This window comes from Saccopteryx leptura, chromosome 2 (genome assembly GCF_036850995.1).
Source record: "Saccopteryx leptura isolate mSacLep1 chromosome 2, mSacLep1_pri_phased_curated, whole genome shotgun sequence".
Classification (NCBI taxonomy): Eukaryota; Metazoa; Chordata; class Mammalia; order Chiroptera; family Emballonuridae; genus Saccopteryx; species Saccopteryx leptura.
The window spans coordinates 310,206,146-310,224,819 of NC_089504.1; the positions used below are offsets into that span (position 1 = coordinate 310,206,146).

Consider the following 18,674-nt stretch of genomic DNA (forward strand, 5'->3'; position numbering starts at 1 on the left):
ACACAGGGATAAGCTTGCAGTAGCTGATGGCAGAACTGGGTCTACACAGGGCCGGACACAGTGTGGGCCCTCAGTGTGTTTGTTGAATGAATGAGGAAACTCCTGACAGACTGAGTGGGATGAGCAAGCAGTGGAGTGGCATGTCCATCATGATTACTGGGGAGATGGTCAAGAAATCAAAGTGAACTCGAGTGGGTGGTGTGTTTGGGTAAAAATGTGAAGAAAAAGGAGTTTTGAAAACTTCCCTATTAAGTAAAGGAGTACTATCACAGTTTCTGATGAGACGTTTGACCTCCTTGCTCAAAGTGGGGTTTGAAGAAGATGGTGGCCCCATTGTGCTAACAGCAGAGACTAGACCCCAGGGGCCGTGATGGCCCAGGAAGCCCTTCAGGACTCCTGTGTAGCCACAGCCAGGGTCCTGCAGGAATGAGAACCTAGTTGGGTTGCCTTGCTCTGTTTGCCAGCAAACTAACTGTGAACCTCGAAAGAGCCGAGGGCACATGCCAGGGAAACCTTCAGCGATTTCCATGCCGTCTCTCTCTCAGTTTGCCTCTGTCCCCATGACCCATCGCTGGAGTCATCAGATGTTTCCTAAGTTGTGATCAGTGGGTGGAAATACACATCTCTCCAACCAGCACTGAGAGTGATATAAAAGATAACCGGATGTTTCCTGGCTCTTTTCCTATTTACTCTGCTCCATCTTACCTTAAGGGATATTTTGGTTTTGAACTTGCGTTTATTTTGTTTTGTTTTCATCAGCAGCACAGTACTCATATTTTAGCACCTCTTCTTATCACTGTCTCTGTGTGGCTGGACATCGCCCCGCACTCGTCCTGCTACAGGTCCGGTCGTTCACAGTCGAAAATCCACTACCGCAGTTGCATTTGGACCAGCCTCATCTAGGGTTCGTTTGTCCAGCTTGGCTCCTAGTTTTTGAAGTGTAGGATTTAGTCTGGGAAAGTAAACATCACGCCCTGGCTGCCACCAAACAGTTGAATCCAATTAGCCCCACCTGCCCCTGGATGTTTAGCTAATGAAAGACTCGGCACCCCAGCTGTGTCCAAGGACCAGGCACATCTGCACTTCCCGACTGTTCCAGAGAGGTAGCGATGCACGTCAGAGCGAGCGGACACCACCAGATGCCTGCCAATGAAATTCGCTCAGCTGTGTCCAGAGGGTGGGCCCTTCTCATATAGCCTATCACCTGTTCTGAGAGGGGTACCTATTTCCGTTTTCCTCCTGGGAACAGGTACAGATAGTCACACAGATGGCTCTGTCTGTGGCCTGTTGAGCTGTGAATTAATTAGATTATGGTTCTGATGGTGATGATTAACCTTACTCTTCTTGTGGAATAATTGTTGCAGATGTAGGTCTCCATTACTGAGGCCATTTCTATGTGTCCTGGAATTTTGTAGCCTACACAGTCCAGTGTAGCGCAAAATTATAAACCAATAAATGCAGTGGGTTAGGATGGAAACTTGCCATTTGAATAAAAAATTTCCTTTAGGGTACTTGTAAGTTGCTAATCAATGATAATATTTCAAATTAGAAGACTGGGAATTGTATCTGGGATTGATGTTCATTCCAATATGAATTGATACTTTATTGTTGAATGCACTATATAGGTAGCATGGTAGTTACTTTGGATTACATTTTTTAAGTAAGACAGGATCGATGAATATTATTAGCAAAGTCAGTAATATAGCACTTGAATTATTGACTTAATCCAGTTTTTCTTCTTTTTTTTATTTTATTAAGTGAGAGGCAGGGAGGTAGAGAGACAGACTCCCACATGTGCCCTGACTGGGATCTGCCCAGCACACCTCCTACCAAGTGATGCTCTGCCCATCTGGGGCCACTGCTCTGTTGCTCAGCAACCAAGCTATTTTAGCACCTGAGGTGAGACCATAGAGCTGAGCTCGGCACCAGGAGCCAACTTGTTTGAACCAATCAAACCATGGCTGCAGGAGGGGGAAAAAAGAGAGAGAGGGAGAGGAGGGGGAGGGGTGGAGACGCAAACGGTCACTTCTCCTATGTGCTCTGACCAGGAATCGAACCCATGACTTCCACACACCAGGCTGACACTCTACCACTGAGCCATCTGGCCAGGGCCATAATCCAGTCTTTCAAAAAATACATAATAAGTAACGTGAGTGCCTTTAACGTAGTACCCCATTCACCTGATTTTTTTTTTCCATTCCAGTAGTGCTAAAATGAAAAAAATCTCAGTTCCCAAAATATATAATACCATCTCACACCTATAGACCCAAACTGATAACTGACCCCTAGGGCAGAAGTGGGCCAGAATGGATGCGCTAAAGAATTTAGAGACTGGGAAACTGAGTCAGATTTGGCCTTCTGACTTTGGAGGAGCACGCATTGACCTGCAGTGTGGGTCTAAGAATTGAGCCACCCCAGTGGGAGTTCTTTCTCGATACAGACACTAAAATTTAAATGTCATATAATTTCTACATGTCACAAAATATTCTTTTTCTTTTGATTAAAAAAAACAACAGGCCCTGGCTGGTTGGCTCAGTGGTAGAGCATCGGCCTGGCGTGCAGGAGTCCCAGGTTCGATTCCCGGCCAGGGCACACAGGAGAAACGCCCATCTGCTTCGCCATCCCCTCCCCCTCTCCTTCCTCTCTGTCTCTCTCTTCCCCTCCCGCAGCCAAGGCTCCATTGGAACAAAGTTGGCCTGGGCGCTGAGGATGGCTCTGTGGCGTCTGACTCATGCACTAGAATGGCTCTGGTTGCAACAGAGCGACACCTCAGATGGGCAGAGCATCGCCCCCTGGTGGACGTGCCAGGTGGATCCCGGTCGGGCGCATGCGGGAATCTGTCTGACTGCCTCCCTGTTTCCAACTTCAGAAAAATACAAAAAAAAAACAAAACCAGTTAAAAATGTTGACACTGTTTACAGCTTACAAGATGCACAAACTCAGCCAGTGGGTCAGATTTGATGGGTAGAAGAAAATTTGCCCAACTAATCACATAGGACAGTGTTCTAACTGTGAAGTTGGAGGTGATAAGTATAAGGGGAGGGTTTGTTCCATTGCTTTCCTAAGGAGGGGTGACTGAAGGCTGACAATAGTCAACAAATTCTTCACAGAGAAAGGGAGACTTTGAGGAGACTTTCCAATAGGTCACCTAGGAACAGGTGGTACAAAGGGTCGCTTGTCAATCATCACTCCTTGGCTCATTTGTTTGGTGAGTCAGGACTTTTTTTATGTTGGATGGGTTTTTTTGGTGGGGGATTCAAGGGGGGCCCACCTATATTTATTATTCTGATTTGTGTTGAATACAGACTGCCTGGCAGAGCAATCTGTAATTTGGTTGAAATGCCAAATGGCTCCATTGCTCACTCAAGTCATTTAGTGCAGAGAAGAAGTGCGGGAAAGCCACTAAATTGGTTTTAGCTTAATGTGTTGCCTAGACTCCTAAAACTGAAGAGGGATTATTTTTATCTTCAGTTCAGTTATTATACTTTTGCAATATCAGGTACTGTGCTCTGCACACAGGCACCAAAACAAATAAGAAATCTTTTTTATCCCCAGAAAACTCATCATCCGGTGTGGGATCCCAAATTATAAAGAAGTGTAAGCAGGACAAGTGAGGGTAAAGGCTGTGTGTCAGGAAGTGGTTCTCACCCTTGACCTCTCATTGGAATCACAAGGGAAACTTTGAAAAATTCTGATGCTTGGGTCCCCCCCTCTGAGTCTTACATACTTGGTCTTGGGTGTGTCCTGAGCATCTAATTTTTCTCAGAAGCTCCTCAAGTTATTTCTAATGTGCAGTCAAGCTAGAAAGGCTCGGTCTGGCCAGTAGCTCAGTGGGATAAAGTGTTGACCTAGTGCATCGAGGCTGTAAGTTTGATCCCTGGTCAGGGCACGTATGAGAAGCAATCAGTGAGAGCACAACTGAAAAATGGAGCAAGTAGAACAACGAGTTGATGCTTCTCGCCCTGTCTTTCTTTCTCCCTTCCCCTCTCTCTCAAGTTAATGGACAAAAAACTTTTTAATTAAAGCTAGAAAACCTCTGGTACAAGAGTGATAAGGCATACAAAAGAGGACTCAGCTGTCCTAAGGGAAGAGCCAAGGTGATCCTTGATCATCAGATACAAAGGAGAAAGGTGAAAAAAAGCTCTCACGGTGGAGATGATACACAGATCAGGATACAGTATATCCCTTTGACAAAACTTTCCAGTATTCATCACGGATGGGGTGTCCAGCCAACACAGGCAGGGCGTTGGCTGGGGCAGTGAACAGACAGGGGAGGAGAGCAATCGCAGGAGGCGAAGCTGAGAAGGTAGATGTTCACATCTGCTAAGTTTGACTCTCCACCGCGTATTGGAATCCTAACACTAATGTGACAGTCTAGAAGTCATGAGGTCATGAGGGTGGGGCCCTCATGAGTGGGATTAGTGGTTTCATGAAAGAGATCCCAGGGTTCCCAGCTCCTTCCGTCATGTGAAGACACAATGAGAGGCCTGTGAGGAGTTCTAAGAAATAGAATAAGGTGATCATATTAAGCAGTTTTAGAAAATGGCTTTTCCAACTAGTGTGGTAAGATGGTCTTGAAGTACCAGACAAGACACTCAGTTCCAAGGTTATTGCAAATGTGAACTCTCCCGAAGTAGAGCTCACAGGACAAAGTAACAGACCACGCAAGGAAACTCACCATCAGGAGAAGGGAAGGAAAACACAGCAAACCAGACATTGGACATCCAAAGAGCGACCACAAAATAACTGTGTGAAGGGAGCTCTCATATTGCTGCTTTTAAAGATTCATGGGAGACAAGGGAACAGAATCTGTAACACAAGGACAGGATGTTTGGGAGTGGATTTGTAAAAGAGCTAAACAGAAAATATGGAAATGAAAAAGAGGTGAATTGAAAATTTTTCAAAGAGCAATGAATGGGTTAAATCAGAGAGCACGTCCTGCAGAGAGATTTCCTGAATTAAAGAGAGGTGAGAAAGACACAGCACTCATTGACAACAGGGGCTGTGAAGGACAGAGAGGAGCTTCACTAGAGAGAAATGCTGGGTCACAGAAGAGATTCATTCATTTATTGAAAAAATAACATAGGGGACTGGAGAATATATAGATATTGTGGTCCCCTCTTATCTGCAGGGACGCATTTTAAGACCCCCCAGGAGGTGTCTGAAACCATGGATAGTGCCGAACCCAGTATGTACTGTTTTATCCTATGCATACTACGATCAAGTTTATTTATATTTTATAAAAATTTATAAAGTTGAATTTGTAAATTAGGCATGGTAAGAGATGAACAACAATAAATAGTAATATAACAGGACAGGATAGTAATACGAACCAGTACTTTCTGTACCTTTCAGTCCAAACCTATTCCTGGATCTGCGGAATCATCCTAACTTGCAGTACAGGACTTGGTGACCCTCCCTTCAGGGGACCCCGGGCTGCAATCTTTGTACAGACGCAATGCTTTCAGGTGCAACATGCTGCTCTCAATCAGAATGTGTTTTCTGTTCGTGTCTTCCGCCCACAGACTTGATGTCTTTTCCATCTTAACTAAGCATTAATCATGCATGTGGTGGTAACTTTCGCAGTTTGAGATGTGACAGCGAAACTGGCTGTCATGTCTTCCTTCACAATTTCATGGGTAGAAGATTCCTTCTTAGCAACCTCAGCATACAATTTTTTTTCTTTCCTTACTAAGCCCAGAACTTCTTTTTCACTTAAAGGAGGTGCCTCATAGATCCCCTTTGGCGCAGCTAAATGCCAACATCACTTCTCTTGTACTTCAGGGTCCTTCTTAAGTAAGATAAGAGTTCCTGGCACACAAGTGCTGTGACACCCTGACAGTCCATGTAATAACTGAGACAGCAACTAATGGGCGGGGGGGTGTACAGTGTGGACACACTGGACAGAGGGATGAGTCACATCCCGGCTGGGCTGGCACCAGATTTCATCACACTACTCAAAACAGTGTTTAATTTTAAACTGACAAAATATTTATTTCTGGAATTTTCCATTCACTATTTTTGGACCACTGTTGACCGCAGGTAGCGGAAACCACGGGAAGCTAAACTGTAGTTAAGGGGGGAATTCTGTCCTCGATCTAAAGGGAAAGGAGGGGTAATTAGGGGGACAAGTGATCCCCAAAGCCTAGGTAGAGAGATTCCTGAGGGTGAATGAGGATGAAACAGATTTGAACATTCCTCTGCAGGGGGTCGGAGGTGAGTGTTTGAAAGCAGTTAATTAGGTCCCCTCCTCTCTGTCACATAGGAAGACTGAGGGAGGGAGAGCGAAGAGGAGAGAAATGAAAAGCAAAGGTTTAAAAAATAGTCATTGAGGGAAATGGGAGGGGAAGGTAATCAGAGAAGGGAACAGACTGCCAGGAGCATGGAGGGCCCGCCCAGCATGGCAACTGAGACACGTGGGCGGGTACCATTCGAGAAGACTGCACCCAGCAGCCCAAGTATAAACGTGTATAGGTTAGGCTGAGGGATTAATCCATAATATTTCAGAAATGACGCAAGAAGATAACAAGGGGGAAAAAACGATCCTGAAGGTACCAAGTAATTTTAGAGTCTATTTTTCTATCACTCACTATAGTTACTGTTTGAAGAATTCGAGAAACCATCTATGGTCCTCTTATTATTCTAGCTTATTTTCAGAGAACCAGGGCAATATTGCTTCCTACAGTCTGAGACCACTGTTACCTTGAGTTAGGTTGTCATGAGTCAAGGTTGTTAGCTTAAAATTCTTTTGTCTGCAAACATGAAACTGTCCCTTGGGCAAAGGAGGTTTTATCATACAAATATGCAGATAGACCATACATACTTTGCATTTAGAACTGCATAATGTCCTCCAGTGTAACCCTCACACCGAAATAAACCCCTGCCTGTGTGTGTGTCGGAGATCTCTGGAGCCTTGGTCAACTTTGGGGGGGAGCTAATTAACACACCTTTCATAAATAACTGTCGCTTCTGTCACCAAGACACCTAGAATTGCTGATGAAGATTTTTAGATCATTCAAATTAGCTATAGGGACAGAAATGTTGAACGGAAAGAGAAGCTTTTTAATTAAGTTGAAATTGAACATGTAAGATGACTTACAGGTACCTTCTGGAAAGAGCAGTGTTAATAGCTAACCCGCGGGCACTATTAAGGGACTTGAAGCCTGCCAACCCTAGGTCACACGTCAAAGCCCACTGCAGAGAGCAACTATCAAAGACTCTTCCTGACATCAGGGGCAGAAGCTTCTCTATGATGGTGGGTTTGCTATGTATACGGGGGTTCCCCTAAGTCAAAAAGTTACTTCAAGTAGAACTAATTGGTTGTTTAAACCAAGAAGTCAAAGGACAACCCTTTGTAACACCCTGTCACCTTTCAGGTCCTGTTTATGTTATCATTTAATAGCATTTTTTATATGGTTACTCTACATTATTTTTTGTTTAACATCTTTCTTGAAAGATCTCCCCTTGCCTGACCAGGTGGTGGCACAGTGGATAGAGCGTTGGACTGGGATGTGGAAGGACCCAGGTTCGAGACCCCGAGGTCGCCAGATTGAGCGCGGGCTCATCTGGCTTGAGCAAAAAGCTCACCAGCTTGGACCCAGGGTCGCTGGCTCCAGCAAGGGGTTACTCAGTCTGCTGAGGGCCCGCGGTCAAGGCACATATGAGAAAGCAATCAGTGAACAACTAAGAAGTCACAACGCGAAACGAAAAACTAATGATTGATGCTTCTCGTCTGTCTCCATTTCCTGTCTGTCTGTCCCTGTCTATCCCTCTAACTCTCTGTCTCTGTTAAAAAAAAAAAAAAAAGAAAGATCTCCCCTAAACCTACCATACACTTTTATTTATCCTATGGGATAAAGAGGGACTAATTAGTATTAGCTTTCACGGTGACTCAACAATGAAGAATCTATGAAGGAAATCTAGACATAATTGCTCCCAGTAATGTGACCTGTTAATGGGTGTCACTGCCCCCAGCCCAGATAGTGTGTAATGTTAATAAGAGATGAGGTCAAGGTATCTTTTCTATGCAGCAGAGGTAGATGAAAAATGCTAACCAGATTTTAAGCAATGTGCTGACATATCTCTTTTCTGCTGGTCGCGTTTAGGGGAATTGTCCAATCAGAAGAAAAACTGGTCATCAGTGCATCATGGGCAAAAGATGATGATATCAGCAGACTCCTGAAATCTCTACCAAACTGGATAAATATGGCTCAACCCAAACAGCTGAGGCCGAAGAGGGAAGATGAAGAAGATTTCATAAGGTAAAAGTCGGTTTTCTAAGTTGTACGAAACATGAGGAGGATAAAACATCTGTTTAGCTAATTCCTTCTTATGTGAAATTTTGTTCAATTCTAAATATCAAGTAGCAATTAACTGCACTTAGTAAAGTCTGTTCTCACCCCCATATACCTCACTTCCCATGCCAGTATGGCTTGTGCTCAAAACTTTAGAAGGAACTGATTACTATGAATCAAATTTGGAGCATTGTTAAACTGAGTGAAAATATCTTCCAATTTACAGGTCCTTCATTCTTAGGGGACAAATAGAATTCATTCACTTATTCAGCAAAGCCGTATTGACCTTATTATGTACCCCATGCCTTGGAAATTCAACAGACAGTTAATAAGGAAAGTGTCTGCCTATACCGAGTATGTTACTGTTGTTCTTACAGTGTTCAACAGTTCATAGAACTGTTAGGTGAACTTTCTGGAAATACAAATGGGATTCCTAAGGCTTTTCATATACATTGTATCATCTCTGACCATTTCAGCTTATTTTGACAATAGTAAGGTCTCTCTTGGCCCTGGCCGGTTGGTTCAGTGGATAGAGCATCGGCCCGGCATGCAGACGCCCAGGTTCGATCCCTAGTCAGGGCACATATGAGAACCATCTGCTTCTCTCCCCCTTCTCTCCCTCTTCCTCTTCGGCAGCCAGTGGCTCAGTTGGTCCGAGTGTCAGCCCCTGATGGCGTTACCGGGTGGATCCCAGTAGGGGCGCATGTGGGAGTCTGTCTCTCTATCTCCCCTACACACACACACACACACACAAAGTAAGGTCTGTCTTTCAACTCTGTCCCTCACCATTGATCTTATTTGATCATATTCTAGCCTTCATAGTTGTGTTAGAAGCAGCTTCTGGAGGATAAATTGGTTTTCTTCCCTCAACTTTTTAGGCTGTGTTAAATCAGCGTAAGTCTTCTTTCTGTCATCCCTTGGCTTATTATGATGTCACGCCTTAACTGCATTTCATGCTTGCAAAGAGATTTTTCATCAGTTTTATTAGTTTTCTTCAACAGCTCAGACTGGAAGGGCTACATTTCTGGCCCAACCCCAGAAAAAGGCATGCTGATCTCAGGAGTGGAACCTTCACATACTCCCTTGTGCCCCTGACTTACAGGAGTTAGAGTGAAGTTCCTAGCTGTCTTTATTGTGTCTTGCCCCCTTAATTGTATTCCTTTCCATATTTTTTGTGTGTGTGTGTGACAGAGACAGAGAGAAAGACAGAGAGGGACAGATAGAGACAGGCAGGAAGGGAGAGAGATGAGAAGCATCAGTTCTTTGTTGAGGCTCCTTATTTGTTCATTGATTGCTTTCTCATATGTGCCTTGACCAAGGGGCTCCAGCAGAGCGAGTAACCTCTTGCTCAGGCCAACGACCTTGGGCTCTAACCAGAGACCTTGGGCTTCAAGACAGTGACCTTTGGGCTAAAGCCAGCAACCATGGGGTCATGTCTATGATCCCAACCACAAGCCAGCAACCCTGCGCTCAAGCTGATAAGCCCCAGCTCAAGCCAGATGAGCCTGCACTTAAGCCAGCGACCTCAGGGTTTTGAACCTGGATCCTCCACGTCCCAGTCCAACACTATCCACTGCACCACTGTCTACTCAGGCTACCTTTCCATCTTAAATGGAAGGAAAAACTAATTATATTATATATATTTAAATTTTTTATGTTATTATGTTATTATGTTTCTGCCCGCAGACATCGTTTGCAAACAAATTATATTTGCTTTAACAGAAGAGAAACAGTGTTATAGGTCTGTTTTGTTTTGCATGCCATTGATTCTTTCCTCTTAATCTGTTACATCCTCTATTCTGATTAGAAGTTGAAAGCGAAGGTAAGTGGGAGCGGACAGTCCTCATTGATACTCCAGTGCGGGCGCGTTGACAGCGAGCCCTGATTTCACACATTAGAGGACCATAGAGCACCGTGTGAGCCAGGAGACGGAGAAGTCACACTCTCCTCCCATAATTAGTTTTTAAAACTAAGAGGGCTGGTTAGCAGACAGATGAATATGCAATCTGGTGCCCTTTGCATTGAATAAAGGTTATGTTCCCTTCATTACTAAATGACACCTTTTCCTGCTATATTTTAACTAAAAAATAGAATGTATTGTTTACTGGCTTAACTTTGAATAGAGCGGGGAGGGGGGGGGGGTAGATGAAGCCAGAGCTTTCACAGAAAGAAAGGAAATAGCAATATCCTCTTTGTTCCTGAGAAGCCGAAAGCAGGCCCTGAAGCCCATTGTCCTTGCACCTGTCGCATGTATGTAATACATTTATCCTTTTGAGATCAATGACTAGCCACTGATAAAAGCAGCCCTACTTCCTGGAGATGCAATTAGCAGAAGGGGTAAGGTGTTGGGGAAAGGAAAGGGAGTGGGGAGGGGTTGTCTAGGAGTTGCGGGGACCATGCATATTAGAAAGATTGTTCTAGAAAACCTCCTATCCCCATTTCACTCAGGGCCCTGGAATATCAAAGAATTAAAATCATGTCTCTAGAGCCAGGTTTGAAAATCCTTAAGTGAATGAATGTAACCAACAGGAGCAGGACCAGAGTATCCAGATGCTAAAAAGTTAAAAAAGAAACAACAGTTGTAAGTAAACCATAGAACTTATTCCTGTATTATTTTTTTATTAATCATTATTTTGCATATGGACAAGTGTAAACCTACTTTTGCCAACCCCTGTATATAAAAACCTACAAATTAGAATGGAACTCTAGCCTGCAGGAAGAAGAACAACAAAGAATTAAGCTTTTGGAAAGACTGTGTCGTCCATTTCAACAGTTACAACAATCAGAATCAACTCAGACCTGACACTGTGTAGCAATTTTGTGACTTTTCAGGTACTACTACTGGTATTCAAGAGATGAGGAAACTGTGGTGTAGGGAAATTTAGTAACTTCACCAAACATGCAGAGCCACCTAATGATGTAGCCAGTTGAACCCACGTGGTCTGGCTCCCAGAGCTACCCCACTGCGATCGCCAGCCTAAAAGTAAATCAGGAATTTGTATGCAGGACATTTGAGTTATTCCTTCATTTTCAATGATTATTATAATCTTGACTGATACTCTAGTCATTTCCTACTACTGTTGCAAACATTTCTATTGGTGCTTTTCCTTTAGATTTAGTGTGTTATCATTGGTGCGCATTGTCCTATATTGCATGTATTACATTGTTGTGGGGTCCTTCTAGAGGCTCACAGGCCTGAGTTCTCATCCTCAGTGTTTCGTTTTGGTTTTTGCTTCAGTAAGTCTTTCCACTTCTTTACATTCTTCATTCAGCTCACACTGGGCTCTTAAAGGAAACAGAGCTCTAGTGGCCCAGGAAGGGATTTAGATTTAAACATGGTGTGAATAAAGTTGAGTAGAAATTTTCAGGACAATTCCACTTGGAGACTTAAAAGGTTCTACAAATGACCTAAGCAGCAGCTGTTAAAAGTTTCCAGAGAGGCCTTAGCCGGTTGGCTCAGTGGTAGAGCATCAACCTGGCGTGTGGAAGTCCCAGGTTCGATTCCCTGCCAGGACACACAGGAGAAGCACCCATCTGCTTCTCCACTTTTCCCCCTCTCCTTTCTCTCTGTCTCTCTCTTCCCCTCCTGAAGCCAAGGCTCCATTAGAGCAGAGTTGGCCCAGGCGCTGAGGATGGCTCCATGGCCTCCACCGCAGGTGCTAGAATGGCTCCGGTTGTAGTGGAACAACGCCCCAGATGGGCAGAGTATCGCCCCCTGGTGGGCATGCCAAGTAGATCCTGGTTGGGCGCATGTGGGAGTCTGTCTCTCTGCCTCCCCACTTCTCACTTCAGAAAAATAAAAAGAAGTTTCCAAAAAACTACAACTATTAAAGACTTTTTCAATACATTTGAAGAACCAAATAAAAGATCTGGTGCAGCAAAAAAGATGTTAGCTAGCTTGAGCAAAATGGTTACTAGAATGGAGACATTTATTTCACTATCTGTGCGTGTTTACTATCACGTTAAAGTATAATCATATATATATGCTTATATCATATATCATATATCAATGCTCTGGCCAGGTAGCTCAGAGCATTATCCCGATACACTGGGTAGCAGGTTCAATCCCCAGTCAGGACACATACAAGGATCAACCAATGAATGCATAGATAAGTGGAATTCACTGATGTCTCTCTCTCTCTCTCTCTCTCTTTTTCTCCCTTCCTCCCCTCTAAAAAAATAAATAAATAAAATGTAATTATAAAAGGAAAGACAAATCAGAAAACATGAATGTATTAAATAAGTACAAAGGTAGAAAATGCTTTGCTAACATGTTCTTTTTCCCTCAATTAAATAAGATGAAGGTCATAGATAGATGTAGGACACAGCCGGGCAAGGCTGGATATGAAGCCGACTTAAATCTCAAGATTAAACAGAAAAGACAGGTAATTAACTGGAGACTTAGCTACAAACATATCAATTAATGTTCAAGAAGATTGAATTAGGCACTTTGTTATTATATCAAAATGATATGACTCTCGTTAGCATGATTGGCAGTGAATGGAAAAAAAAATCTTCAAAATCTTCTATACATTGCATAAATGCTCGTCTGTTTAGACAGTTATTAGAGGATTATAATTATCTGGTAGTATCATTTAAATGTTGCCACAGAGTGTTTTCTCCATTTTATTTTTGTTTCATTTCAGATAATGTAATTATTTAATTTTTTTCACTTAGGTGTACATTTAATACTGTTCTTGCTTCTCTGATTTGGAATCTTTCTTAATAAAGGGGAAATTTTAATCCCTCTGATGTATATAGTCCCACTCAGCCCTTCAGAAAGCGTAGCTGATGATGATTTCTGTGCCATTGTGGTGGAGGGAGAGGCACCTGTTATCTAGCCTGGGGAGAAACAAGAAGAGGTCAAGGGCAAGTGGTGGGACAGGGAGTCACTGCTCATTACAGGTTATTGAACCATGAGTGATTATTACTGAGGTTTTATATTTATACTTGCTTGAACAATTTTTCTACACATTCTCAAACCCTGTGAGTGTTCACAGCCAGTCCCGCAATCCTTTGCTTGAGATCAATTGTTTCCTGTCTGTGCTCTGAATAGATTTAGAGGCTTCAAAAGGAAACTGTATGACAATTTGAGAAATAGCCAGAATGGTCAATAACTGGGCTGCTCAGACAAGGAAGTTCGATGCTATGTACATTTTGATTTTTAAATCTGCAGTCATTCTTGGTAGTTGAAAAACCAAAGTATATGTTCAATTTATAATACACAATTATTGGTTATTTCATGCCTATATAGTGTTAATCTGTTTTGAAGCTTAAGAAATGTTCTGTAGGGATACTGTTGCAATTTGAATAAATATGTAATTTATAGTGTCTCCTGGCAGAAAAATTGCATACCTGTGGAAGTAAACTAGAACCTACATTAAAAAAAAAACCTTGTATCCAGTGTTGCTTGACAACATCCTACAAAGAAACTTAGTAGCCAGGTTGAGTGGCTTGGCTAAAGAAAGATGATTCAACCCTGGTGGGGTAGCTTAGTTGCTTAGGGCATGTCCCGATAATGCCAAGGTTGCAAGGTTTGATCCCCAGTCAGGGCACATGCAAGAGTCAATCAGTTAATGCATAAATAAGTGGAACAACAAAGTGATGTTGTCTCCCAGTCTCCCTCTCTCCTTCTATCCCTAGCTTCCTATCTTTTTCCTTCTCCCTTTGTCTCTCTCTAAAATCAATTATAAAAAATAAAGAATCACAATGAGATATTCCTTCACATCCAATAAGATAACAATAATAATAATAATAATAATAATAATAATAATAATAATAATAGAGAGACAGATAATTTTACAAATGTTGACAAGGATGTTTGGATAAATTGAGACCCTCAGTGCTACTGGTGGATGTGTAAAATGGTGCAGCCAGTTTGGAAAACAGTCCGGCATTTTCTCAAAGGGTTAAAAATAGAGTTACTGTATGAGCCAGCAATTCCACTCCTAGGTATGTATACCCAAGAGAAATGAAAATGTGTGTCCACACAACAATTCATATGTGACCGTCCACAGCTGCATTATTCATAATGGTGAAATTTGATACAGCCTAATGTCCATCAACTGGTAAAGTTAAATAAAATGTGGTATATCCATACAATGAAATATTATTTGGTAATTAAAAGAAATGAAGTACACTACATGCTTGAACATGGATGAACCTTGAAACCATGTTAAGTAAAAGAAGCCAGTCACAAAAGACAACATACTGTATAGTTTTGTTTATATAAACAGGAATCAAATAGGAATATCTAAACTAGGGAACTCTATAGAGACAAAATGTATACTTGTGATTTCCAGGGACCAGGGTAAGTGTAAAGGCTAATGGGTACAGGATTTCCTTCGAGAAGATGAAAATGTTCTGAATTAATTGTAGTATGGTTGCATCTCTGTGATGATAATAACTAAATACCATTGAACTGCACACACTGAATGGGTGAATTTTATGGCATGTGAATTTTATCTGTTATTTTTAAAATTAAAATTATTATTTTTTTAATTATTTTTATTTATTTATTTTAGGGGGGAGAGAGAGGGAGAGAGAGAGAGAGAGAGAAGGGGGGAAGGAGCAGGAAGCTTCAACTCCCATATGTGCCTTGACCAGGCAAGGCCAGGGTTTTGAACCGGCAACTTCAGCATTCCAGGTCGACGCTTTATCCACTGCACCACCACAGGTCAGGCAATAAAGTTATTTTTAAAAACACCTGTGCCTGTGCCCCACCCATGACCAATTAAATGGGAATTTTAGCAGGTGGGGTCTGGCATCAGGAATTTTTATGTGTTTTCCTAATTAAGCTTTTAACGTATAGCCATGGTGAGAACTACTGGTTTAGACTTTCTACTAAGGTCCTTCTCTGAACCAGAATACATAAATCCACACGTCTGGGATTTTGTGCCAGTCCCTGAGAGCAGTGGTCCCCAACCCCCCGGGCCGCGGACCGGTACCGGTCCATGGGCCATTTGGTACTGGTCTGCAGAGAAAGAATAAATAACTTACATTATTTTCGTTTTATTTATATTTAAGTCTGAACGATGTTTTATTTTTTAAAAAGGACCAGATTTCCTCTGTTATATCTGTCTAAGACTCACTCTTGATGCTTGTCTCAGTCATGTGATACATTTATCTGTCCCACCCTAAAGGCCGGTCTGTGAAAATATTTTCTGACATTAAACTGGTCCGTGGCCCAAAAAAGGTTGGGGACCACTGCCCGAGAGCACACTGACTTAAAAGGACAAAGGAAAGAACTGGTGGTCACCACTCACACCTTAATGATGGCTCTGATTAATTTCTCTGGCTGTCATCTCTAAGTGGTGAGGAATCCAGAAACCCCAGCTTTCCAACTGGGGGGTAAATGAATATTTTTAGAGTCCCAAGCAGATCCTGGGAGAAGAGAAGTTGCTAATATTTCGTATATTCACCTTGACTGCAAAGAACAGCCCGAAAACTTTCCCGCAACTCGTTCCCAGTTCTGCCTTTGCACAGAATTGTAGACTGCTCAGCCTCATCTCGCCGGTCAAGAGCACGGCAAGTTGCTGAATGGTCGAAAAACAGTAGGCCAAGAAAGGAAATGGAAAATCCTTGATTGTGATTGTTGAAGGAGACAGCCTTCTAAAGAGGAGCAATTACTTATTAAATATGGAAAATAGCTGCTCACATGATTGTGTGGTGAAATGTACATGCACGAAAACCAGGGAAGGGTAGACGTGGTGGTGAGTTTCAGCAGTTTCCAAGAGGACAAAGCTAATATTGTAATCAAGGTGACTGCACTGTTTTACTACTTCCTGTTTACAAGGGTTTAGCTGAGATCATTTGAGGAAAACCATGGTTAAAGAACCCATCAGAATGGTTCCAGCCCCATTATTTTTGACACTGACAAATTAGACAGGTTTTGAAAGTGTTGAAGATTGAGCAGTTATAAAAAGCAGAAGTGATAAATGGAAGTGTCACTGTCGCATCCCCTAAGAATGAGTTGGAATTATTACGAATCTGGGTATGGTGACCTGACACTTCCTATGACCTTCATCAGTTTAGGCTCTTATAGACAATGGCTAAGTGGATCTTTACAGGTCACCTTGACACATCTCCGTTTCGCTACCTGTGCAACTGAACTAATTAATCCCCATGCCAAAAAATATACTCATTTTCCAGGAGCATTGATTATGGTCAGACATTATTACTAGGTCTTGTATATAAGTCAGGGTCTAAGATGAGAAACAGAGAGTGCCTCTAGCATTTAGTTCAGAGGGAACTTAATGATGGGAATTGGTCACCTGAGTTAATGGGGATCTGAGTGTCGGGACAGGAAGGTAACCCATAGATTAGCAACAGCAGGAAGTCACTCGCTTCCCTTAGCTGGAATGCCAGCCAGAAAGATCACTGGAGAGGGACCCAAAGGGAGTTGGGGCATGGTAGGAGCCAGGTCGAGCCAAGGAGATGCATGCCTTGCTGGAGACGTCACCCAGGGCAGAGGGAGGGGAACTTCCCTGGCTTCTCCTGTCCCTTTGCCCGTCAGTGTCCCACCAGGACCACCCATGCTCAGTACCCACCAGCATCAGCTACAAAGCAATCTGCAGGTGGCCGCTGCTTGTGCTGTACTTGGAGGTGCCCAGGTGGGCCCAGCCTGCGAACCAAGGCTGCATGCTATTAGTGCCAGGGCTATTACTTAACAAGAGGTAAGGGTCACACAAAGGCCACGTGCTGCTTGTTTGAGAGATTCTGGGAAAATGTGAAGCATGCACCAAGACAGGTCATTTGTATGGAAAAGCTACTGGAGACAGCTTGAGTGGGCCTGAAAGTTGGGTAGGACAGGGTCTCAGGGAATCACCAGGGTGGGCGGGGCTAAAACTCTTCCCAGAGTGATGGAGACTTAGATAAGGGCACCTGCCTGCCAGCTCTGTGCAGGCAGCCTGCGCTTCTGTCTGTGAGAAAGCTGCCCCCCTCCAGCTCTCCTCCTGAGGTGGACAGTTCAGTTCCTCCCTGTGTGTCTCTGGTGCCTTTCAAGCTGCTGCCCCAGCACCAGAGCTCAGAGGGAGTGAGTCCAAGTAAGTTTGTGCGTGGGCCCTTTCAGGGACTGCAGCAGCCCTCCATCCTTGGCTGTAAAAACCAGAAGATATGGGGCTTCTCTTCCTGGCCCTGGAACCCTGGGCTGGAGGGCCTGTTGTGGGGCTGGGACCCCTCGCTCCTCAGAGGGACTTCTGCAGCTGAGATATCACTCCCAATTTCAAATCGCTACACGTAGGTGTGGGACCAGCCCATTCTGCATCTCCACCCCTCCAACCAGTCTTGATGTGGCTGCTTCTGTAATTCCCTAGTTGTAGGACTTTCATTCAGCCAGATTTTAGGAGGTTCTGAATGATGGTTGTTCCGTAGTTTAGTTGTAAGTTTGACGTGGTTGTGGAAGGAAGCGAGCACTGAGTTGACCACTGCGTCCATCTTGACCAGAAAGCTGTCCTCCAATTCAAGTCAGATGGGACTTCTCCTACCTGGTGACTCCTGAACTCACCGGGAAAGTTCATCACTACCAGCTCCTCATATAAAATTGCAGGGGAAATGCCACCTCACATTCATTAGGATGGCTTATTTCAGTCCTTGCCCTTCCCTGCTTTGTCCTGGGTCACAGGGGGACTGTCCTTTGGATAATGTAATCTGCAGTCCCGAGCCAGTGCTCTGTTGGTGGGGGTCAGCAGCAGGGAGCAGTCATGGGTGATTAGGGAATGGGACAGAGAGAGAGAGAGCAGTGAGTCTAAGTGTGTATATTATGTGACCAAATATAGCAGAGATCTGCAAATCAGTCACTTGAAAACTATTCGTGATGTTTCTCTCCTAAATGCATTTAGCCTGCTGAAAATGCAGCTTTTTTTTATTTATTTATTTTTTTTTGCCTAAGATTTTAGAGGATAACAGAATTATTTAAAGACTAAATGAAGACAATTTTAGGCTTTCTTTGGCAAAATTCTCTTAAATGAATTCTTGTCAGCTAGACCTCTTTAAAGATTATGACTATGTGGTAAAATTAAGTTAAACAGGTTTTACGCTCTCTGTAAAATTCTCTTAAATGGAGTCTTGTTGGATCAAGCTCTTTAAAGATTATGATTGTGTGGTAAAATTAGGCTTCCCAGTGTTAACACCCTTCTTCAGTTTCACAGGCTTCTATGTGAGCATGTTGGCCCCTGACAGTGACATCGGCTGCTCCCAGGGGACTCAACAGCACCTGAAGCATACAAGTCTCTGGGTGTTTTTTGTTTTGTTTTTTACTTAATTTCTTCACCTTTTTTTACCCAGCCTTCCAACCTCCCTCCCCTCTGACAGCTGTCCATCTGTTCTCTGTGAGTCTGTTTCTAGTTTGTTAGTTTATTTCGTTCATTATAGTCCACATAT

At 43.2% G+C, this 18,674-nt stretch overlaps 1 protein-coding gene across 1 annotated transcript in view; it reads left to right on the forward strand.

Moving 5' to 3' along the window:
• Window positions 1–18,674, forward strand: part of EXOC4 (exocyst complex component 4) — a 701,469-nt gene that overhangs the window by 564,216 nt on the left and 118,579 nt on the right. Inside the window, exon 13 of the mRNA XM_066362739.1 lies at window positions 8,106–8,261. Coding sequence (XP_066218836.1) covers window positions 8,106–8,261 — 156 coding nt within the window. The remainder of the gene's footprint in view (window positions 1–8,105; window positions 8,262–18,674) is intronic.